The 24,280-nt window shown below is 31.2% G+C and overlaps 3 protein-coding genes, 1 long non-coding RNA gene and 1 other non-coding gene across 5 annotated transcripts; 4 read left to right on the top strand and 1 right to left on the bottom strand.

Annotated features, from left to right (window-relative positions):
* Window positions 1-2,787: 2,787 nt before the first annotated feature.
* On the top strand, window positions 2,788-5,829 carry LOC103491265 (2-methyl-6-phytyl-1,4-hydroquinone methyltransferase, chloroplastic). Its single transcript, XM_008451143.3, has 3 exons — window positions 2,788-3,830; window positions 4,268-4,574; window positions 5,483-5,829. The coding sequence occupies exons 1-3, from the start codon at window positions 3,280-3,282 to the stop codon at window positions 5,636-5,638; spliced, it is 1,014 nt and encodes a 337-aa protein (XP_008449365.2). The 5' UTR covers window positions 2,788-3,279; the 3' UTR covers window positions 5,639-5,829.
* A 7,883-nt stretch (window positions 5,830-13,712) lies between these two features.
* LOC103491266 (calmodulin-like) lies at window positions 13,713-15,570 on the top strand. Its single transcript, XM_008451145.3, has 4 exons — window positions 13,713-14,188; window positions 14,656-14,813; window positions 14,900-14,977; window positions 15,282-15,570. The coding sequence occupies exons 1-4, from the start codon at window positions 14,110-14,112 to the stop codon at window positions 15,414-15,416; spliced, it is 450 nt and encodes a 149-aa protein (XP_008449367.1). The 5' UTR covers window positions 13,713-14,109; the 3' UTR covers window positions 15,417-15,570.
* A 2,144-nt stretch (window positions 15,571-17,714) lies between these two features.
* LOC103504242 (uncharacterized) lies at window positions 17,715-19,079 on the top strand. Its single transcript, XM_051085236.1, has 2 exons — window positions 17,715-18,501; window positions 18,705-19,079. The coding sequence occupies exon 1, from the start codon at window positions 17,754-17,756 to the stop codon at window positions 18,246-18,248; it is 495 nt and encodes a 164-aa protein (XP_050941193.1). The 5' UTR covers window positions 17,715-17,753; the 3' UTR covers window positions 18,249-18,501; window positions 18,705-19,079.
* A 612-nt stretch (window positions 19,080-19,691) lies between these two features.
* Window positions 19,692-24,094, top strand: LOC127149498 (uncharacterized). Its single transcript, XR_007821167.1, has 2 exons — window positions 19,692-23,596; window positions 23,721-24,094. It is a non-coding gene; the product is annotated as an uncharacterized LOC127149498 (long non-coding RNA).
* Window positions 23,224-23,321, bottom strand: MIR167B (microRNA MIR167b). Its single transcript, NR_120731.1, has one exon. It is a non-coding gene; the product is annotated as a microRNA MIR167b (primary transcript).
* Window positions 24,095-24,280: the final 186 nt, after the last annotated feature.

Here is a 24,280-nt window from a genome sequence, read left to right as displayed (position 1 = left end):
TAATTTGTAAGTAATTATGTTGAGAAAGGAAGTAGGCATTGGCGTTCGCGTTCTGGACGCATGCGACAAAAGTGTAAGTATGCAATGACAAGATGATGTACCGTGAAGTTAAAATCTAGTGACCAATTCATTAGGCATTCATCATGAAGTTGGTGAAATGCGATGATAGGACAATGTTAAGTTTGTTTCTTCATTTAGGTTTGAATATGTTGAATACGTGTTTATCCCAAAGATTTGAATGGGTCCAAGCTAATGGAAGTTTTGGTGTGAAATGCTTAGTGAGGACTCATTAACACATGAGACTTAAAGAATGAAAATGATTTCAAAACTAAGTTTCTGTGTATTATAAAATGTTTTCTAAAAACTTGTCATTCATTAAGCATTAGGCCTATACTTTTAAATGTTTTTCTCGATAAAAGAGTTCCAGGCATCCTAAAAAGTTGTTGCTCTTGTCGTATAGTGTCCTAGAGCTTGTTGCATTGCATTGCATTTCTTGTGTTTAAACTTTGTTAGTTTGTAAGAGATTTAAAGTTTAACGTGTTGTAAACTAAAACATGTGTTGTAAATATTTGTTAATAAATAAAGCTAAGTTTGCCTGCTAAGTTGTGTTATATCACATAGTATAATCTGAGATGCATGTTGAACATTTAATTTTGGATGCATAACAAAGTATCATGAAGTTAAGATTCATCTAGGCATTAGATGTCACCCCAACTTGGGATGTTAGCATTTTTCTCACCTAGTTGCATCTTCTCTTGGGTTTGTGAGTGCAAATTTGGGAGGGAGTTGACAAATAAGATGTAAAAGCTTTACTTCTTGTTACCTGCATGTTATTCATAACATATTTTGTTTGAGTTGCGATCAATTAAAGTTATAACATCCAAGAGTGAGTTAGGCGTTGAGAGGGAAGAGAGAACCTTGAATTGAGATGGATTGTCTTAGGCGTCGAGTGTCATCCCTCCTTGAGTTGTTGGCACTTCTCTTGCTCGTCACATCTCCTCTCAGTTTAAGTACATACATAGGGAGAGGGTGTGACACTTTTGACCCATCTGATTCTCTTTTTAACTTTGTTATTTCTAAATGTCAATTATATCATTTGATATAAAATCACTCATACATATGCATTTACCTTTATTCAAAATTTGACATCAACATTGATAAAAACAACAAAAAATAAACAATGAAATATTTCATAAGTATATGAATAAGAAAATTCTATTTGATATATCAATGATGTAGTTTAAAATTTTGTCTTCTCATTTTTTTTTCTTATAGTTTGATTCTGTTGTTTCTTCTAACATGATTGTTTAGTTCTTGTTGGTTTGTTTGTGTCCTAAAAAAATCTTTCTCAATTAGATCCTAAAATTCGTTAAACATATAGAAGGGATTAAAAGGTTAAAAATATAAAATAGTGAATTAAAAGATGGCAAACTTCGAGTATAATCGAAATAAAGAAATTTAAACAACAAAAATCGTAGATATTAATATATTGATTAGACATGTCAGGATCCGTTTGGTAACGTTTTATGTTTCTTGTTCCCTGTTTCCGGTTCCCTGTTTCTTCTTTTCTTAGAACAAAAAACATAAATGTGTTTGATAACTGTTTCTTGTTTCCTGATTTTCTTCGAGATTTATTTTTTATTTTTATTCACATCTAATTCAATTAAACATTAAACAAAAATATATGTCATCCATTAAACATAAAAAAATAAAATTATCAAAAGTTTATTCATTTAATACAAAGAAGTTCCGGAAATAAAAATAATAACATAGACATAAAATTGTACCTATCCTTCAAATGATGCCAAATTTGATTGGAAATATCATTTCTCACTCGAGTCATTTCTATTAGATAACTGTCTATTCACTTCTTAATCCATCAATTTCAGCAACCTCGATATTTTATGACATCTAAAATGTAATATTAATTTTAAAGTAAGTTATTATGTCCTCGATATTCTGAATTGAAAGAAACAAAATAAAATTTAACTTTTAACTCTAGTACCTACGATGATTTAGAGAAAAACTCACAACGAAAACCCAGATTCCTGCAAAGAGGAAGATGAAAACTATGGATCAGACGAAAAGGAAGAGTCAAGCGAAAACTATGGATTCGGTGAAGAGGAAGACGACGTGTAGAGGAAGACGATGAGAGAAAGAGGAAGATGATGGTTATTTGGGAAGATGATAGAGCTGAAAGGTCAAAGGAAACCAAATAAAAATAATTGAAAAAAAAGAAAAGGAAACAAATAAAAATAATTGAGAAAAAGAAAAATAAACCAATAAAAATAATTGAGAAAAAGGAAAAGAAAACCAATAAAAACAATTGTGAGAAGTAAAATGAAACAAATAAAAATAATTGAGAAAAAGAAAAAGGAAACAAATAAAAATAATTGAGAAAAAGGAAAAGAAAACCAATAAAAATAATTGATAAAAAGAAAAAGGAAACTAATAAAAACAATTGAGAAAATAGAAAAGGTAAGAAATTGGAAATGAAACCAATAAAAATAATTGAGAAAAAGAAAAATGAAACCAATAAAAATAATTGAGAAAAAAGAAAAAAGAAACAAATAGAAATAAATTTAGAAAAAAACAATAAAAATAATTGAAAAACGGAAGAAATTACTTTTTTTTTTATTTCCAATAATTCTTATAAAATAAGAAACATTTCTAAGTTCTTTTAGAAAAAAAAATAAAGAACGTAAACACTTCTGTTTCTTAAAAAAAATGAAAACAGGTAACGAGAATGTTATTAAACGGACCCTCAACTAACCTATGCTCGATATTGGTATTGGTTTGAAAATATTAGTTAGGGGTAGGGTTGCTAAATTTTCCAAAACTAAGTGTTATTGATAGGCTAATCTTCAAGAAGAAAGAAGAGATGTAAAGCAAGGAGAAAACAAAGAACCGATGGTTCTGTAATTGGAAATTTGTGCAAAGAGGGAATTAGCTCAGCGCCACACAATTTCCTCGGCTCACGAGTGGCATTAGCGTTAAAACTCTTTCTATTCCACTCATTTCATCCTCTCAACTGTCCTCTTCACTCTCCCTTCAGTTGTTGCCGTAGCGGTAAGCCCCTCCACTTTCCCCCTCCTTTCTCCATTGATATTATCAATTCCTTCACGCCTCTGCATGCATCTACACTCCCACTTCACTTCCTTAACCGATAAAAGAGTCGATTTTGGCAACTGGGTTTCTTGATAAGCTTTGAAATTGTCCACCCTTTTCTCAAATTTCGCTATCTTTGCTTACTGGGTTCTTTTTCCCCACCTTTAAATTATGGCTTCCGCAATGCTTAATGGAGCTGAATGCCTCAAGCTCACCAGAGGGTTGGGTTTCTCTGGTTCCAATCTCCATGGGAGGAATTTCCCTAAATTGGGTTTAGTTCCCAGTTTTGGGTGTTCTAAGGCTGGGACTGTGTCCATGGCGCCTAGGTGTAGTCTTTCTGCTTCTCGACCGGCTTCTCAACCTAGGTTTATTCAGCACAAGAAAGAAGCCTTTTGGTTTTATAGGTTTCTTTCCATTGTGTATGACCATATCATAAACCCTGGGCATTGGACTGAGGATATGAGGGATGAAGCTCTTGAGCCTGCGGATCTCAACAATAGAAATATGATTGTGGTGGATGTTGGTGGTGGCACGGGGTTTACTACTTTAGGAATAGTGAAGCATGTGGATGCTAAAAATGTGACCATTTTGGACCAATCGCCTCATCAGCTTGCTAAGGTTAAGAAGAAAGAGGCATTGAAAGACTGCAAAATTATTGAAGGGGATGCTGAGGATCTTCCATTTCGTACTGATTATGCGGATAGATATGTTTCTGCTGGAAGGTTTATTGTTGAAACCCTTCTCCTGTTTTCATTTGTGCATGCTCTTTTGTAATGTGTATTTTCCTTATGTTAATTTACTAGTTTGAATTGAAGTATGAGGGATCTTGTTTTAATTGAAAATTGTGAATCACCCTGAAAGAAGACCAAATTTAGAATATGTTTTTCTAGAAGCATTGCAATATCAAGACTTAAGAAGTGAGTCATTCCCATTTGATCAATAACTTAGAATATGTGGCTGCATGTGGTTTGGGGATCTTTAGGAATCTGTAATTAGCCTTTTGATATAAAGAGATTATAGCTGAAGGATGGAGGAGTGATTTTGCGGACAAAGGCACTGTGTGTTATACGTTTACTCTTTTCTTTAGTATGTAAAAGAACAAGAGAGGGAGAGAGGTTTAATGGTAGCACTGATCTTGTTTTATGATTTCTCTGCTCAGTATTGAATACTGGCCAGATCCACAGCGTGGCATCAAGGAAGCATATAGAGTCCTGAAACTTGGGGGAAAAGCATGCATAATTGGTCCAGTGTACCCAACATTTTGGTTGTCTCGCTTCTTTGCAGATGTGTGGATGCTTTTCCCAAAGGAAGAGGAGTATATTCAGTGGTTCAAAAATGCTGGATTTAAGGACGTCCAATTGAAAAGGATTGGTCCAAAATGGTACCGAGGAGTTCGTCGCCATGGTCTAATCATGGGATGTTCTGTGACTGGTGTGAAACCATATTCTGGTGACTCTCCTTTGCAGGTAATTCTTTTCATTTTCAAATTTCAACCTATAGTGTAGTTTGTTGTAATGCTCTTGATGCATCATATCTGATTGCTATTGTGATATTACTTGTTACCATTTGCCAGAAGGGGGAGGCCATTGGATAAATTGTGTTTTTTTTTTTTTCCACCTCTTTTTTTAGTTTTCAGTCGATAAACAACCCCCAATCCACACATACACACACAAAACATCAGCAGCCACAGAAAGGGTGAACTTCTTTTCCTGACTAGCCTTGGTTGGAAACCATGTGCTTGCACGTTTTGTTAATTTTTCGCATAGTAGTGTCAGGGTCCATTTAATATATAACTTTTTTCTTTGGTAACTGGAAGAATAGGTAGTAATAGAGCATGAACTTGTCTACTCTTCTGTTAAGACGTGCTCGTCTAATTAATGGTTTGCTCTGATGGAAAAACAACCAGTAGAAATGGTGGTTAATGGGTTCAGCTTCAGTTGTTGGAAATCAAGACTTTGAATATGAACACAAAGTCGAGCCACAAACAACTATGAACACAATCTACTGCATCAAGACTTTGAAATCATAAAACTTGAGTGATGATCTGTGAAATGAAATCTTTAACTATGTCGTAATATCAAATTATCATGGGCTGACATGCTGGTTGAACTAATCCATTCGTGAAACCTGTCAAATACGAATATACCTAAGATAAAATACCCCATGATTTTTCTTGAAACCCAAATGCCATAGGGTCGTGCAAGTTATTGAAATTATTCTAGGTGCGTGTAAATTAGCATGAATACTCACAGATAAGAGAAAAAAAAACTATCGTAATATCAAATCCAACATAACCAATACATGTTTTGTCTATGTAAGTTTGGTTTTATTTCAAGTGTTCAACTTCCTGAATGTTAAATGTATTTCTTTGCAGCTTGGTCCCAAGGAAGAGGACGTATCAAAACCTGTAAATCCGTTGGTATTTCTGTATCGCTTCATTCTGGGAGCCATGGCAGCTACATACTATGTGCTGGTTCCCATATACATGTGGATCAAAGATCAGATTGTTCCAAAAGGTCAACCAATCTGAGCTGGGAAAAAGGGATGAAGCTGATATTTTACTCTTGGAGATACAATTTTAGTTTGCTAGTTGTAGCACTGTTTGTTTCTTACTACTTGTCCTTTCTACTTTGAGAATGAATTATTGAATTACCCATCAGAAATGTCTATTATTTGGATTCAAACTCTTTTCAGGAATCAGAAACCTTCCAAATTAGAGCCCTTTACCTCATCTTGAGGTCAGAATGACTTCAGGAATTATTCAGATTCAAAGCAAGTCCACTATGATTTAAAATAATTGCAAAGAGAGAGGACCATTATATAATGAGGCATTTATAATAAAGGAGGTTGGATGTAGATTGAAAAAAAAAAAAACAAAAAACAAATCCTCACCTTTTTGTTTGATGATGTTCTTATTTGTTTTTCATTTTCATAAAGAAATAAACTAGCAAAAGTACACATGTATTTGACAACTCTTTCTCTAGCCATCGAAGCCACTTGAATGATAATCAAATGGTTTTTCAATAGCAAGAAAGGTTACTTAAACATGTTTATATCACATAACTACGAGATATACGTTTTTGAGGTATCTCTCTTTTATACATTGAATAGTGAAAAAGTATAAACTATATTTTTGAATAATGAAGTAGGATAGTGAAGAAGCAATTATAATTTAGAATGGTGAGGCTGCCAAAGGACTACGGCACTTGTGGTTATATGCATTGATGGCCACTCTTCCACCATACTCTATTTTCTTTCCAAATTTCTTAATTATTATTTTATTAACTTTTTGTTAAAGTCAATGGTCAGCATCTTGAATTCAGCTCTGAATCTTCCTCATCTTAACCACTAAGAACAAGTCATCAAACATGTTATTAGAGAAAAATACGTATGTGGTTCTCCGGTTTGAAACCTTCGCTTTTAGTTCTTAAGTGCCTTAAATTTGATTTTAGTTTAGTTCATAATGTCGTGATTTTATTTTGTAACTTAAACGTGGTTTAAATTTGTTCATTAGGTTTCAAAATTTAAGCTCTCGATCTTGTTTGATTTATTAAATAGGAAAATTATTATTAATATTTACAAATATAGCAAAATTTTAGAATTTATCGATTATAAAACTTAGATTATGAAAATTTGAAAACAAAAACTCTATTAAATACTAACTTTTCAATATTTAATGTTAAAGTCAGTTAATTAATTTCAAAAATTAAAAGCATTATAATGAATTGAATTTCACTATGTTTCATACTTATTGAAATTTCACTACTTTTTGAGATTTAAATTTCGTGGTTGAGTTTCAAAGTTTGTCTTTAATCTCCTATATCTCTTTTATTAAATACTCAAACTTTAGTGCTAACCTATCTTAATTAATTTAAAATATTAAAAGCATTATAATCTTATTTTCATCACTATCCAAATTAATTTTATAATTTCACTTTCGTTATAATATTAAATTGATTAAAAGACATTAACATCAAAAATTAAGAGTGAGTGTTAACGAAAAATTGAGGTCAAAAAAAATTAGTTTAAAACAAAACTTAAAATTTAATGGATTAAAAGTGTAACGTTTTGAAATTTAGGAACTAAACTAAAATCTAATTTAAAACTTAAAATTTAAAACTAAAGAAATAAAATGTATTTTTTTTTTTACCTAAGATATATTAAAAATATGTTTTTCAATCGCTTACATCTATTGTCTTCTCATTTAGTCTTCACCTCCACAGTTGAACAAAAGAGAACTTACTAAATACTAATACGAATATGATTTTGAGCATCCATATTCATTAACTTTCAAATTTTGCATCTAATAAGTTATTATATTTTAAAAAGTAATTAATAAATCTTTTAAAGTCTAATGAGCCTTCGAATTCCCGAGTTTTGTTTTTTGATAGGTCATTCTAAACAACATTATTAAAATCATGAACCAATTAGACATAAAATTGAAATCTTAGAGGCTATTTGGGACGAGAGTTATGCAATACTCTAATAACCATCTCTAACTACCGTAATACTATCTCAAATTTTTTTAATTAGATACAGTAAAATACTGTTTCAAAATCTCAATTTGTTATCATATTTATTATTTGCTATGGTTTTTACTATTGCTACAATACTTATTATTTTCTTCTCAAACTAAAATAATTCACACTATAAACACATAATATTATAATTCAAACTAAAATAATATCTACACCCTAAATACAAACTATTATAATCTAAGATTATAATAACTCACTCCTTATTACAAACGTCCCCACGATATCTTATCTGACACATAATTCAAATCTATATCTAATGCATTCAATTAAAAAATGTTGAATAAGTAGGGATCTATTAGAGGTAAAGTTGAAGATTTTAAAGACAAAATTGGAAATCCATTTACCAATTAAACACAGACAGGGATTTGTTTTGGTCTAAATCTTTTTAATCATTAAATTTAATCTTCCACACAATTTCAAGAAGTTTATTTTTGTCAATGTTAATTATTAATATACCAGAAATACCCTTCATTATTTTTCCATCAAAATCTTTTGCTAACCTGACCATCCAAGGTGTCAATATTAACCATAATTCATGTAGAGTTCCTGACTTTCACTTCTATTATCTTTGAATAATTAGTTCGTGGTCAGTTGCAAATATAGCTAAATATAGCAAAATCTATCAAAGTTCATCATTTATAAAACACGTTGTAAATATTGGTTTATCATCTATAGATCATAGCGATAGAAATCTATCGTCAATAGATTTTACTATATTTACAATTTTTTAAAAATGCTGCTATATAATTAATTATTAGGGATTTTTTAAAAAATATAACAAACCGGTAAAATATTTACACTCAATTGAATAATTTCGAAAATGAAAAAAGCCCACAGACCCACAATAAAAAATATAAAAATATCCCAGTCAATACGCGATTAATTAGGTACACGCACATGTGAGTAATCTTCTTCTAGACGATTGTGTACTACAATCCAAACAAATGATCTATGATTGTTTAGATCATGATACACAATCATGTAGTTCTTTTTAACGATGAAAAACAGGCTTTAATTTTAAATGATCGTGATAGTGTTGACCATGTTAAACGATTCTGTTGACTATGGTAAGTGATCGTTTAGATCATATCCACACGATCATGTAGCTCTTTTGAAATGATGGAAAAATGGATTTAAATCTAAACGATTGTGTTGACCATGCTAAACAATCGTGTTGACTATAGTAAGTAATTGTCTAGATCATGCGATTGTGTAGTTCTTTTTAAATTATAGAAAAAGTTATTCAAATTTAAACGATCATGTTGACCATGCTAAACGATCGTGTTGACAATGGCAAACGATCGTTTAAATCATGTAAAAATGATATTTAAACGATCTTGATATTCTTGAATATGAAAAAGATGAAGTAACTTCAAGGAATCTTACCGAAAACAATAAAAATAAAATATGATATTTAAACAGAAGAATAAATCATTTAAAAATAGAAGAAAGAAAATCTGGAATAGAAGATGAAAAAATCTGGGAAGAGAAGATGAATAAATTGCAAAGAAGAGAAGAAAAAAAAATGACGAATCATCCACAATATTCAAGGGCGAATCTGAAAATTATGAAAATATTATACCGGTTCCGATTTTGTGAGATTATGCTTTTTGTTACACAGGTCACAAATACTTTTTTGTTTTGTTACATTTATGAAAATTAACTTAATTATTATTCTTAAAATTACTATCCATTATAATTATCCAATTAATTTTTCTGTTTTTCTTCATCATGAAAATAATAATAATAAAGCCAAAATGGATTTAGGGGATTGAAATTTATGATTGATATTGAAATTATTTACTATTTATAGTAAAAAGAACTTAAATACTCTATAAAAAGTTGGATGAATTTTAGTATATTTTGTAAATAGTTTTAACATTTTGCTATTTTAGAAAAATTTTCATATATTATATTTACAATCAAACAATAAAATATGAAAACTCTCATTTCAATCATTGTCCAAAAGAGAGCTTTCATGGATTGACATTTTACAAGATCTTTTTACATATAAAAAATTTTATGAATTACTATCCATATTAAATGTTTGACGTAAATTTAATAATGATCCCATCAATTTTTGTGATCGATAAATTTATAAATCATATATATATATATATATATATATATATATATATATATATATATTCAACCAAGTTTGGTTGAAAATAAAGTCACAATATATTTTTTTCTTTTAGCAATGTTTGTCCAAACTTATGGATGGAAATTCATGGTAAGATGTTAAAGTCAACTCAAAGTTTTATTACAATTTTAGAAAAGTTAGATTATTTTGTTTATAACTATTTTGACTTTATATTACTTATTTAATTTATTGTGACTCTTACATGTATTAATTAGTCATGACAATTATATATATATTGATTCATTTTTTACATAAATTTATAGTTGAAAAGGAAGACTTTTCCTATCTTATTTTTAAAATATTTTTATATATAGAATTAAATGACAAAAAGGAAAATCTAATTTCTACATTAGTTCTCTTCAAGAAAAACGACATTTATTATTCGTCTTTATACATTCGAAGATGTGATGGTGTGAAATATATAAATTTTATACTTATTGAGTGTATAAGAAGACAAATGACAATGTTCTATCTAGAAGAGATTATCTTTTTTCGTAGATGGTATGTTCAATTCTTCAAGAGATGAACTTTTGTATCCGATAATATGATTTTGATTTTGAAGAAGTTGGTTTTACAATATTTTGCTAATTAAGTTTGTGATCATTCTAATTATATTTGTTGTTGTTGGAAACTCACATGCTTTTGACGTTGTAGACTTTTTGGCTTGGCTGCCTACTTGACGGCTGATTCTCTCTTGGTGTAGTCTTAATTTTCAAGTTGACCATGCGACAAAGTTTCTTGCATTGGTGTGTTGTCAAATCTACTACATATGTGTAAGTTAGTATATAAAGAGTGTATAATTAAGTTAAGCATACAAAAGTAAGGTTAATGCTATTCTCGAGAGATTACTTACTTTTATCTTGAACTGTCAAACGAGATACATTGTTTATAATTCCCTTCTTTGAACCTATACCCGTGGTTATTAGGTGCAACGACTCTAGCAACATCATCGTAGCTATGTGCTTAAGGTTGAGTAGCACCATACCAAGCACAATTTGATATTTTTTTAGTTACAAAGCTCTAGTTTAATTATTAGTGGATCCAAAACCTAAATCGATCTCTAACATTTCTTGTTTGAGATGCTCGTTTCTCGTGTTCTTTTTTTTCAATTTTCATAACCTTAGAGCATTGCATGGGACAACCTTATAAAATATATTTAATAAGTTATAAAACTTACCAACATTTAATATATATAATAATCCATCCTTTTCCTTTCAATTAAACTATATTATTATTGTTAATTATTGTTAATTCATGTGAATTATCTGTCTAATCCAAATTGGATATGAAGACTTGATTGCTAATATTATATTGATTGGTAAACTTTTTCAAAGGTTCAACGCAAATAAATATTTTTTTTTTTTTAAAAAAACCCTAAATAAATATGAAAATTAAAATATATCATTTACAAGTTTAATCTTCAAATTGACAGCTCTCCATTTACACTTTAAAACTTTTTGAAGATGTCAAATAAATTCTTTACAAATTAAAAAGTTTAAAAGACTAATTGCTTTATTACATTGCTTTGAATTTTATTTCTAATGCAACTCTAAATTTTGAATATTGAATGTTCAATACTATAATGGACACATTAAACCATAAAAGATTTAAAAGCTATACATTTATAATTTATCCAAATTAAATTGTCTACTGTTGAATTTAAATTTAAATTTGAGACACTTTATAATTTAGAGAGTATATGAATAAAATTGAGCATTTTAGTCTAAGGACACTATGGGTACAGTATTTCTTTATATTTAATATAAACGATGTGATCCCAAATCACTCATGTAGAGATATATAAGTGATCAGGGTATCCTATGTAAAAGAGTTGTGAAATAATCACTTTTGCATTATAACATTATTTAGTATTTAAAATTGACTATTTTGACATTGATAACTTAGGTTACCTTATGAAATTGATCACTAAATTGGTCTAACAGCCATGTTCCAAGTCTAGAGACTGGTAAAAAAGATCTTAATGTAATTTAAGATCTTCATGATTGTTCTTGAAGATTTCGTGATTATAATAATCAACCAAATTCAGTGATGAATTTGAGCTTCAAAGATTAGTATCTTCAAATTCTGCTTTGGGTGTTATGTTCAAGTATGTTTAACAACTTTTAAATTGGTGTAATTAAGATGTCATTTGATTCAATTGCTTATGTTGCATGATCATACCCTCTTTTATCATGGAAATTTAAGTTAAATTTATAAACACTACGCTTTCATCCACAAGTTTTACGTACGTTTATTCACTTTCTACCAATAATTTTAAAAACTAAGTCAAGTTTTGAAAACTAATACCTCACTTGGTAACTATTTGGTTTTTTGGTTTTTGAATATTAAGTCCATTTGTTTCTTAATTTATTACCATTATTTAAAATTTCTTCGGTAAAAGAGTTAAAATCTTAGCCAAATTCTAAAAACAAAAACAATTTTTAAAAACTACTCTTTTTTTTTTTTTTTTTTTTTCACTTTTCAAAACTTGAATTGGTTTTTCAAAACATTAGTATAAAGTAGTTATTAAACGGAGTCTGAAATTCGAGTATCTTTTTGAATTTAGAATCTGACTCAAAATCCAAGTGTTCGACAAGTGTGAAAAAATTGAAAATGTGAGGAGAGACAAACATAAATTTGAAAAATATAAAACAAAAAGTAGATCGTTATCGAAAGTGTGTTTATAAACTATTTGATAACGACTTAGTTTTTACTTATTTATAGTTCTTCGAATAAAAGAGTTGAATTTTTTTGTCAAATTTGCTCTTTAGAAATGTTTCTTTAGATTTCAAAACCTGACTTAATTTTTTAAAATAAAAAGATAAATAACAAAACAAAAAATATAGACAGAAAAAGACATTTATAATCTTATTCCTATAAATCAAAAAAAAAAAAAAGTTACAATTTACCGCAAGCCTTCAAGTTCTTTTCCTACTAGAAGTTCGGTTTCTTATATGGAAATTTGTATGGATGACTCATTTTTAGGGGTTCAAATGATATTAGGCTCAAGGTAAAAAAATGCTTGAAAAATGACCTACCTATATTAATCGCATGTGAAAGTACCAATTTGACCTTTAAACACGTTCATAAACAACTTTCTTGCTTTTATCTCTCACTTCTCACTCCTTCCTTTTGCATGCTCTTCATCGACACAATTGCAACATTTTTTCTGATTTTTTTCCATATTCAGACTTTTCCTCTCACTTCTCGCTTCTTGTTCTTATTTTTCGTTATTTTTTCTTGTTTTCTCATTAGGCACGATTGTATTTTTTAACTACAATTTTCTCTTTGCTCAAATTCTTCCTCTAGCTTCTCGCTTCTTGCTCCTTCTTGTTCCTATTCAGACACATCTAGAAAAAAAATGCATAACGAAGAAGATAAGAAAAGAAAATTATTGGAACACAAAGAAGAAGAAGAGTGCAGAAAAAGAAAAAAAGAACAACAACAATAATGTAGAAAAAAAAATGAAAGAATAAGACAACCAGGACAACAAAAGAAAAAACACGAAAAGGAGAAACAAAAACATGAAAAGAAAAAGAAACAAAACAAAACTGCAATAAGGATGAACAAATAAGAAACAAAGATTAAAGTGATAATTTCACATGATATGACGATGACATCAGCAAAAGAACCAAATACCCTTTGTTTTCAAATTTGAGGCTACTTAAAAACAAGTACTCTAAAATTGTAAATATAACAGAGTATATCGCCCACGGATTCTTACAAAATAAAAAATATTAGTACACATAAAAAAAAGATTGTTATGTTTGGAACATAAGAACCCAATTTGGTAGTCGTACTTTCAAGAAGTACAACACAACTGACGTCCAACGTGAGTAAGAAACAACTCCGTAGTCGCATATAATTCCAATCCAAATTTGTTTAAATAAAACTTGAGATTGTTTAATTATCTTAATTAGTCCCATTTGGTTGACCCCAAGAAATGGGGTGTGAAAATCGCCGATATCTCAATGACATCAACTTCATTCATTTCTTTTTATTGATTTCTCGTTTTGGGTCCAAATAAAAATTTCCAATCTAGAAATTTTCTCATTCAAACTGTAGAAAACACAAAAGAAGATTTCTGGGAAAATTATTATTTTTCTTTTAACGCGTTTGACTATTTCCAATTTTTCATTGAACAATCAACAATATCATTCTCTTTTTTTTCGCTCACCTACTGATTGCAACATGAATGTATCTATTATATATGTATGTATATATATATGTATATAAGAATATAAACTTTAGAGTTCCATTGCACCACAAACTCCTTTGTTTTCATTTTTCTTCTTTTCAATTTTTCTTTTTTCAATTATTATGGCTGCTGAAGCTCTTACAGAAGATCAAATCGCTGATTTTCGTGAAGCCTTTTGTTTAATCGACAAGGATGCGGATGGTGCGTTCATGTTTCTCTTCTTTTTTCGTTCTTGCCCACCAAGTGTTTGTAATTTTTCCCGAATGAAACATCAGGGTCAGATTTATAGTTTGTTCATACTTTTTGTTAGTGGGTATTGAGATTTGAACCTCGAGGCGAGGGAAGAAGTGTGGATGCTAATAATTGGTATTGGGTTATACTCGCTTTGGTATAATTTATAGTTTGCTCATGTTCAAGTTCACCTGATCAAACTGAACATAATCTGGAAATTCAGAGATCCTAACAGATTATATGAAAAAGTATGATTTGTTTTCTTCATTGGTGAGAAACTTGAGCGTGGATGTTCTGTTTTTAGTCATTAAGTTGTTCTTTCTCTTAGTTATGATAACCTTAACTTTTACAATTCAAAATTGGTCTAAGCCATGGATTTTTAATTCTTTGTGAGAACTGTTTTCTTTGCTAAGTGAAACTTGTGGGAATATTTGTAGGATTCATCACTGTGGAAGAGCTAGGGGCAGTAATTCAGTCGTTGGATGTACATCCCACCAAGAATGAAATTAGAGATATGATAAGTGAAGTTGATGTTGATAATAACGGGACGATAGATTTTGACGAGTTTCTAAATGTCATGGCTAGGAAAATGAAGGTAAGAGACCAAAACAATGAGTAGAGATGAATTGTCATGGCTATTTTATTTGTCCATGGTGGCTTAGAAAGGGTTGGGTTTTGCAGGACAATGTTACTGAGGAGCTAAAAGAAGCCTTCAAAGTGTTTGATAGAGACCAAGATGGTTATATCTCAGCTTTTGAGGTAAAATTTCAATCTCTCTCTTTAAATTTCTCTCTGTTTTGGGTACCAGAACACATAAATCTTTTTTTGCAAAAGGGTCTCCTAAAAAACTCTCTGTCTAGTTATGATTGTTGTTATTTTGCTTGCCCCTTGAACTCATTTGAAGGCCATTGCCATTGGTCAATGAAAACCAAAAAGCAGGCTACTTTGAAACATGAAAGTCAACAAACAATCCACAAAACCTACAGCATATTATTGTTCAATTGCTTAATTCATAAGCCAAATGTCTTACCGACAAAGTTATTTCCACCATTTGAATCTGCAGTTGAGAAATGTAATGATAAATTTGGGAGAGAGATTGACAGACGACGAGGCAGAACAAATGATTCGAGAAGCCGATTTGGATGGCGATGGGCGAGTGAGTTACGAAGAGTTTGCCAGGATAATGACAATCAGTTGAGATCTCATTTTAACATGTGATGTATATTAGATGAAACTTCAAAATTCTAAGAAGAATCTTTCATATATGTTTGGTGGTATCATTTGCCCTCACTGTATATTAGGATACTAAAGATAGATTAATAATAAAGAGCAAATAAATGTGATTTTTTAAACCCTTTTTACTCTTTATCTTCACTTGCATTTGGTAACGTTTGTTTTGTTGTATTCTTAGATGAAGATGTCCATCCTGTGATAGTCTAGATTCTCATATTTGACCGAGAAAGGCACAACAACGATAGCTGTAAATTTGTAATTTGAGAAAAAAAAAACCTAAAGAAAAGTAAGCGGGAAAATTAAAAAATTAAAATTCAACAAATGGGAGGAAAATAATAACTTTATTATAAATATTAATAATAGATATTAGACGTACATGCATATTGTAATTAAAAAAAAAATGATTTTTTAAGGTAACCCTTTTGGCCTAAAATATAAGAATATGACAACTTTTTAAACAATTCGCCAATATATAAAAAAGTAGAGGTTTTAACCTTTTGGCTTAAAATATTAAGAATATAGCAACTTCTTAAAACAATGTATGTAAATTTTTTTTCTTCTCTACGATCTTATCCTCCATCATCTTCTTCATTCTCTCAAAATTAAATAATTTTCTTTGTCTTTTCTGATTGTCCTCTATCTTTTCCTTTTGTGATTTTGTGTCTGCCTCCAAATAGTTGACTTTCTATTTCGTTCTTTCTCCGCCTTCAATTAGTTGTCATCGTCCTTCATAATAATTTTCAGCCTCCAACAATTTTTCAACGATTTTTCGTTTGCTTCTGCTTTGTTAGGTCAGTGTTATGGTTTTGGTATCAACTTTGTTGGTATGTAATCAAATTTTCTTTAAAAGTTTTAGATTTGTTTCTTAGTTTTTTTTATCCAATTTATGTGTTCATCATCTCAATTTGATTTTTATTTTTAGTTGTGATTTTTCCTTAAATTTTTCATTCAACTCCATCTAATTTTTACAATTTAATTTAATTTCATCTATGTGTTGATTTTCTTCAATTCAATTCGATGATTTTACTTGTACTTTTGTTTTAAATTGTGTTTTATTTTACATCCATTGAAGTTCATGGATTCGAGGCTTTGTAGCAATTGAGCACATGATCACCTTTCTATCAATTTTACGTCAACGGAAATTGAGTTTTTTTACCATTATAAATACTAGTCGTGATATTAGTAGGGATGTTAAAAAAGAATGGTAATCTAACCAACCTGGATTATCCAACCTAAATAGCAAGAGTTAGGTTGGGTTGACCCGACCCAACACAATTATCTATATATATATAATATAAACCTAAAACCAACCCGGATTTGTCTAAATTATGGAGAGATGAAAAAAAAAACCCAACCCGCTAACCCGAATTTTTTGGGTTGAGTTGACCCTTGCATAGTGAAGCGAAAGGGTTCATTTTTTACCAATATGTATACTTTGAGTTGGTCCATAATTTTTCTCCAATCCGATCCAATCGAGCTTATGTACATCCTAGATATTAGTCTATCAGTGATAGACTTTATCTTTTTGATATGTTATGAGTGTAACTCTAGGATGGTAATTGTATTTTTTTTCTATAGTAATTTGGAATTATGATTAATCAATGTTATGAGTGTAACACTACCTCTAGTTTTCAAGCGTCGAGCAAGAGGATCATGAAAACAAAAAATATTATCGACTGGTGAGAAGAAAAGTTACTCAAAATGCCGTCGTTCTTATCACGTTGGTCACAACGGTAGAAAGTACGAACTTCTAACACATCTTTACAATGATGTAACATTATATTGTTGATAAGAATCATCCTACTTGAAGATAAGAAACATTCGTTTTTCCGTTTTTGTTTATAGTAAATACTTCCTATTTGTTTGACTCAAACATTCAATAATAATAAGTCACATTTTTCTCAAAATATTTTCAAATCTATAAAAGTAACTTTATTATAAAGTATAATATGGAGTAATGTTATTATGGAATCTATAGTTGATAATTTATATCAGAAAGTCTTTCGTTGATAGAATGTAAAATCTATCTCTCGTACCTTCTATCACCGATAAATTTCAATCATGTATATTAGCCGAATTTTTTATCAATAATACGGTGGCATTGATACTAATTTGGAATGATTCAACCATTTGAAGATCAGTGGAGCAGTCGGGAGAATTTGAAAATTTGCATATTTATATATATTTTGTTATTTTATTTTATATATATATATATATATATATATATATATATATATTATGTTTATTTTAATAATATTATTATAATATTTCTCTTTTCGTTTTCACAACGTCGACGGTGACGATGAGCTTCGTGAACTCTCCGACGATGGAGCCCTCGCAACCTCATAATCCCCACGAATACTCAGCCTCTTCCACAATTATCACCTTCCAACGCCCAATTCCTCTTCTTCGCGGCCCCGTTCGAGCTAGTCAATCTGAAAATCCCTCTGCAGGTCCATACTTGCTTGCATTTAAGGATCGCCAAGCTTGGGAATCTGCTTTCAAAGCATGCGAGTCGAAGATTATCGAACAATGCGAGGCCGGGGCCAGAATCGGTTGCTCAATAACTGCTTCCAACAAGTGCAAGCCGCCCTGGTGGGGATTTTTGTTTCGGTCGAAGAAAGGGTTGGATTTGAAGGAGAGGGAGCAGTGCGAAGAGCTAGAAATGGAGGCTTGTTTGGCTGCCGCTAAGGAGAAGTGTGTTGGTTTTGCGAAGGAGAAGTGTTATAAACCATTTATGGAAGCTAGAATTGTGAGGGGGGGGGGGGGGGGGGGGGGGACGTTAACAGAGAAGTAAGCGGAGATGTGGGTTTGTTGGGCTTCAAATGCTAATAAAGATTTTGTTATCCCTTTAATTGACATTAGAAGAAATCTTTCTGGAGTTGGTCTTGGGGAGACGAATTACCTATCTACTGAATTATTCTAGACAACTAAGTTTTTTTTTCCTGGAATTGGTCTTGGTGATGGTGATTCGGAATTTTTCGAAGGGCCTGATCAGTGAACGAGTAAGTATTGGTTCAAAGTTACAAACGAAGATGGAGAATTTAGAGGTATATTGTCCAATTCTTTAGTTGATTAGTTCAAATAGAATAGCATTTAATGCAAACAAAGTTTCTTGATAAATCACATTGTGGTTTGACTCTAATTTCATGATAGTAGAACCACGTATTGAAGATTTTGATGCATCTGTCAACTGGTATAGTATTGATTATTGAAAACAATATAATTGAATGTTCTATGTGTTCATGTACAGGCAAGTTCCTTGCTTGTACTTTATAATTGGAAATATCTGTTCGGACGGCCATACTTGTTCCGGTACCACAAATCCGGGTCAGTTTCTTGGTAATTCCATGGTTCACAAACATTTACTTCTAGTTGGTTAAGTGTATATTTTGTAGGGAAAAATATTATAGTTCTGTTTAAATTGCAAATTTGCTTAGTTGATATACTATCTTATGTTTAGTCAAATTTATTTTGTATACTACTTTAATTAATTTGTTAAGTAAGTTTCCTTGGAATTCTACAGTTTTTTCTTCCCATTTATTTATAAGGCTATATAAAAAGCCAGTCTGTACTTGGAAAGAACATCTATTGAATACGATGGATTAGAAGTCTTCTTCTATTGGAATATTTTGTTTTCCTTAGTATGGGTTTCCCATTTCTTCGTGGCTTTTGATGTCCTCAACCTAATGTAGTTCATTGAGTAGGATCAAGATTAACTGATCAAAGCAGCCTATGCCCATCATGATTACATGTTAATTTGTTAAAATAAAAATATGAAAGATTGAGTTTACCTGGCCTAATAACTTGAATGTTTTCAGTAGTATTTATCACAGTAGGAATCATGAGTTTTCAGTTTCTGCCATACTATTTTCTTTCGAATTTATATTAAAATAACCGAGGTGTTGGATTGGATCGCGTGAATCAAAATTAATGTTCAAGCCTAACACCTTGAACTAGGCTTTTTTATCTTGTGCTGGCTCCGCGCTACTTGAAAACCAATCCTTCGAGCTGAAATCTTTATAAATAAGGTCCGATTTGGTAATGTGTGTGCACTTTTCCCCCTGAAAATTAAGCCCTGTTTCTCTCAATTTCTTTTCACGATTTTCATCTTTCTTAGGTGAGTTAAATTTTTAGGCAAATTTCAATAACAAAAACAAGTACTTAAGACCTTGTTTGGTAATCATTTTTTTCTTTTAATATTAAGCCTAAAAACACTGCTTTCACCTCTAACTTTCTTCCTTTTGTTATCTACTATCCAATAATTTAAAAACCAAGTTAAATTTTTAAAACTAAAAAATAGCTTTCAAAAACTTGTTTTTATTTTTGGAATTTGGCTAAGAATTCAATCATTGTATTTAAGAAAGATGCAAATCATCTTAAGACATGAAAACAAAATGGTTTTCGAACGGAATCTAAGTATTATGTTTTTTAGTTTTCAGAATTTGACTTGGTTTTTTAAAACATCGGTAAAAGTAGATATCAAAGCAAAAAACTGAGGGGGAAACGAGTGTTTAAGAAAAAAAAAAGAAAAAAACTAATGGTTACCAAATGGGCTTGGCTAAGCTGAGGTACACTGAACCCCTGTTTTTCGTCAATCGTCATTTCAAGAATGATGAACCAAGCAGCCCAATTAGAGCAGCTTCTCAATGCATAATTTGGTTCTGATCCTTTGTGGCAGCTGTGATTAAATCAGTGTGACTATAGTGCGAGTGATGAAAATGGTTTGCTTGAATAACCCAGTAAGTACCATAGTCGATTTAGGTAATTGTAGATTTTATTGCAGATTGGTTGAAATTCTGGGAAATAGAAATTCATTTCCATGATATATCTGAAGTTACCAGATATATGTATGAAGATGCTAAGTAAACGAGATATATTTGTAAAAAGACAATAGTCTAGGCACAATTTTGTGGGAAAAGAATGTGCTTGTTATCTAAATATGAAGTGGATTTTTTCCCTTCTTTTTCTCCTTTTAATGAAAGACCAAACTTTTGAGTTTAGAACGGAAATGTGCTGTATGAAAAGAAATGCCCAAAATCAAAGGCTCCTCGTGAACAATCATTGAGAAAGAAACATTACACTTAAGATTCAGAGAGACAAATCCTCCTATGAACACTCAAATACCATGAAACATTCTCCTAAGACTTGAGTCAATTCAGACCTCCCCATCTGGATTCTGTCGATTTTGATAGTTTCAAGGACTTTAGTCCCTATTAAACAAACCATTTGAACGCCACTATGAAAACCAACTCTGTCGTTGTTTGTGAGGTTTTTTTCTTCGACAAATGTGAGGATGAGAGGATTCAGATGTTTGTCTTGATTGAAGGTATATATTCTGATTTGTCAAGCTGTATTCAACCTGGTTAGTTAGTTGATTTGTTTGCTGAAAATTAATGGAAAAATTATAATAAAGTTTAAGAATTTGAATGGAATTTGTTGCATTAATTTGGAAGGTTGTCTCGTTACCACTTTGGATTTGGAACGATCTTCAAGGAAACTGAGACTGGGTTCAACCACTCCCACTAGGCATAGAAGCTTTGTTATTTTGAGTTTTACACTCAACTGAAGGACCATTCCTTTTACAGACGGAGTGCACATCACGACGAGTGGTGAAGGGAATTAGTTGACAATTAATTAGAATAATAGTTTGTCATTAGTTAGTTGATTTGGGTAGGTTTGTATCAGTAGTTTATTGATGTTTTTTTAATTAATTAGCACCGGTTTAATGAGCTTAAGACTATGAATTTTGAGATCAAGAAGAAACCTAGATTGGCACAATACATGTTTGGATTGTACCATAGATGAATTATTTGTCTTTCTTTTGGTTGTTACTCGATCTCTCTTTTGTTGTTGAGTTGGTCTTTGATGTTTTATGGAGGATGAGATTCCAAAAAAAGTTTTTTTTTTCTGGCAAGTTTTGCTTGGGCGTGTGAACACAACGGATGGGCTTTTGAGAAAGATGTCTCTGTTATTAGGCCCTTGGTGCTGTATTCTTTTAGGGAAAAAGCAGGGAAAATCTGGACCACCTTCTCTAGAAGTGTCAGTACGTAAGATATGTGTGGAATGACTTCTGTCAAGTTTCGTGATGTGGAGAGAGACCCTAGTGTGGTTTGGTCCTTGAGGTTTCATCTTTCTCTTTAACTTTGATTTCAAAGATTTTTTGTAATTATTCTCTAGACAATATTTTACTTAGTCGGAATCCTTTTCTCTAGGGTCTTAGGGGCCTTGTGGGCTTGATTTGTTTTGTACGTCCTTGTATTCTTTTGTGTTTTTTCTCGACAAAAGTAGTTGTTTGTATATATACAAAAAAAGAATTATAGAAAACTGGATTTATGCTGCATTATAGGTTCACACTTTGTAAAATTTAAATCCCAATACAATAAATAGGTTTCATTGGCCTAAGTTTACCGACCTGTGGAAGTAATAAATTCATACGCTGTTATCAAACATAAATTCAACTTTGAACTGCAAAGTTAACATGTAATTTTGGATTACTTTCCTTGTCTCTTAGGGGGATAGATTTCATCCCCTTTGAATTTATTTTTCTTTTTTGCAGATAATCAAACATGATTAAGACTAAAACTGAGAAGAAAAAAAAAATGGAGGAAATGGGATGAAAAGGTGAGTTGCCCTTATTAAAGCAAGACTGAAAATGCTATGGTAGGAGGCCAACCCAACAATTATAGCTGTATACTGTTCAAAAGTGGAACATAGGTTTTCTCGAGTCCTTCATTCAGACAAAGCCTAAAATTGCAAACATTCACAACTGTTCATGTTTGGGAATAATGGAATATAAAATCCCCCCAACAACATGGAAACAGTATTCATTTATATTTATCTAGTGCTTCCACCGAATAAAACAAAAATAACCCATTAGTATAAAGTATTCGAATCACCATCCCTCAGGGGCTTTCAACTTTTTAGATGATAGATAAAATGTGGAATAATAATGCCTCCAATTTCTTGAAAATAAATTAATGAACCGAATTCTTGATTCCAATTCGATTTAAAAATTTCGTATGTATGTATCATATTTTAGAAAAAAATAATAAATAAAAGGTGTGTAGAACTTCAAAGCAATAAGCATAGAGAACAAGATCTCAAAAGCACCAAAACCTCTTTGGATAAGAGAAATTCTGTCACTCAAAACCCTAACAGTAACATCAGTCGAGAGATTCCCATAGCAGAGAGCCAAGCATTTATTCCACTTGGATTTGCAAGTGCAGATTGCTTCCTACCCCCATTGCTAGTCAAACCTCAAGAATCTCCGTTGATCTCTCCCACAAACCCTTTCTAGATATATGTATATTACTGTCCATGACCCGATCAAATTAAGCTAACCTGCAAGACAAGAGGGAGAGAAAAAGTGTCTTTTTTCCTATATAGGAAGTAGTTAAGGTGATTTGGATGAAACACAACTAGAAGTAATTAAAAGAGAGCTTCAGTTTACTGAAGATTTAACATCATATCATGGTATCCAAATGTTGTATGGATCCTGTGAGATAAGTTGATAAAAAAATGAAAAAAAGAAGTGAAAAGTGTTTGCCCATAAATGGTTAATTAATGTAGAAGAATTTGCTAAAATAAATTGAACTCTGCAAGGAAGAAGTAATGAGGTAGTGGTTAAAACTAGTAAAATTGAAGCTTTGCAGCCAAGGAGTCATTTGGTAGGGTTGGAATGAGAAAATAAAATGTGGGTTAGGCTTCAATGATAGAAAGAAGAAGAGGAATATTGGAATGAGGGGTTTAGTTAAATTTTCTCGTGATACCATCAAAAGGTGAAGCTACCATATGATCTGATCTTTCCTTGGCTTGAGTGAAGAGCAAGAAGAAGTTTAGATCATGCTGGCAGCTTCAACTGCTGGTGATTCACGGCAAAATGAGAGGGAGAGAAAAAGAGAGAGAGAGTTTGTATTATAATTTGAAGGAAGATGAAGGGATATAAATAGAGGAAGAAAGTAAAGCATTGTCTCAATTTTTGTTGTTGAATTATGTTATTGTAAGGGTTTGGAAAAAAAGGTGATGAATATGATAAACTAAATAATGAACAAAAGAGAAGAACCAGATGGCAGATCGAGAGTGGTCCAAAGGCAAGACAAAATTGAATATTGTGAAGCCCCACGAGATTCACCAGCAGACAAGGTAGTGAGTAGCTCTAAAATTTTACTCGATGACTTTTTTTTTCTTTTTTTGTTTTTCACTTTATGCAGCTCTCTCTCTCTCTCTTTCTATGTCTATTATTGTAAAAGTCTTGCATATGAAACAGAAAAAGATCAAGAAAACAGAACACGAAGTGAGCAGTGTCTCTTGGGGACCATGTGCATGGCTTCTAACAAACTTTCGGAGAAAGAAAGACTCGGAGCATCTTAAACCAGCCAAATCATGCATGTGACTCCCTCTCTCTCTCTCTCTCTCTCTCTCTTACTTTGTTGGTTTCTGTTTTATATATTTCTTGTTGGGTATTTTCTTAGTAGTGAGTGAGATCTATACCCTTTTTTCTCATTTATGTCCGTGAGTGTTCGCCCTTAGTTGAAGGTGGGATGGACTATGTTTGAGGTTCCTAATCTAATGGTGGTGTTTACCACTATATATAACATACAATTAATTATAATAATACCATTTGAAATTTCTTTTTGTTAATAGTGTTTGCTATTTTCTATCTAGATTAAAATAATATGTACCCGAATACAAAATATTATAACCACTAACTATAATAAACTCAATGTCCTAAATACCCTCTTAAATATTAAATTGATTAATCTTATCAAACAACTTGGCTGACACTAAATATACAACCTTTGAGTGCTAAGTAACTTGTAGGCAAGA

Source organism: Cucumis melo, chromosome 5, assembly GCF_025177605.1.
Source record: "Cucumis melo cultivar AY chromosome 5, USDA_Cmelo_AY_1.0, whole genome shotgun sequence".
Lineage (NCBI taxonomy): Eukaryota > Viridiplantae > Streptophyta > Magnoliopsida > Cucurbitales > Cucurbitaceae > Cucumis > Cucumis melo.
This window is presented reverse-complemented; position numbering and strand designations above follow the sequence as displayed.

Bases quoted from the DNA above. Each gene is read 5' to 3' on its own strand.
- LOC103491265 (XM_008451143.3), top strand. From the start codon at position 3,280: ATGGCTTCCGCAATGCTTAATGGAGCTGAATGCCTCAAGCTCACCAGA. The intron at 3,831-4,267 runs GTTTATTGTTGA...TTCTCTGCTCAG, and splicing joins AGATATGTTTCTGCTGGAAG to TATTGAATACTGGCCAGATC. The intron at 4,575-5,482 runs GTAATTCTTTTC...ATTTCTTTGCAG, and splicing joins CTGGTGACTCTCCTTTGCAG to CTTGGTCCCAAGGAAGAGGA.
- LOC103491266 (XM_008451145.3), top strand. From the start codon at position 14,110: ATGGCTGCTGAAGCTCTTACAGAAGATCAAATCGCTGATTTTCGTGAA. The intron at 14,189-14,655 runs GTGCGTTCATGT...GAATATTTGTAG, and splicing joins AATCGACAAGGATGCGGATG to GATTCATCACTGTGGAAGAG. The intron at 14,978-15,281 runs GTAAAATTTCAA...TTGAATCTGCAG, and splicing joins GTTATATCTCAGCTTTTGAG to TTGAGAAATGTAATGATAAA.
- LOC103504242 (XM_051085236.1), top strand. From the start codon at position 17,754: ATGAGCTTCGTGAACTCTCCGACGATGGAGCCCTCGCAACCTCATAAT.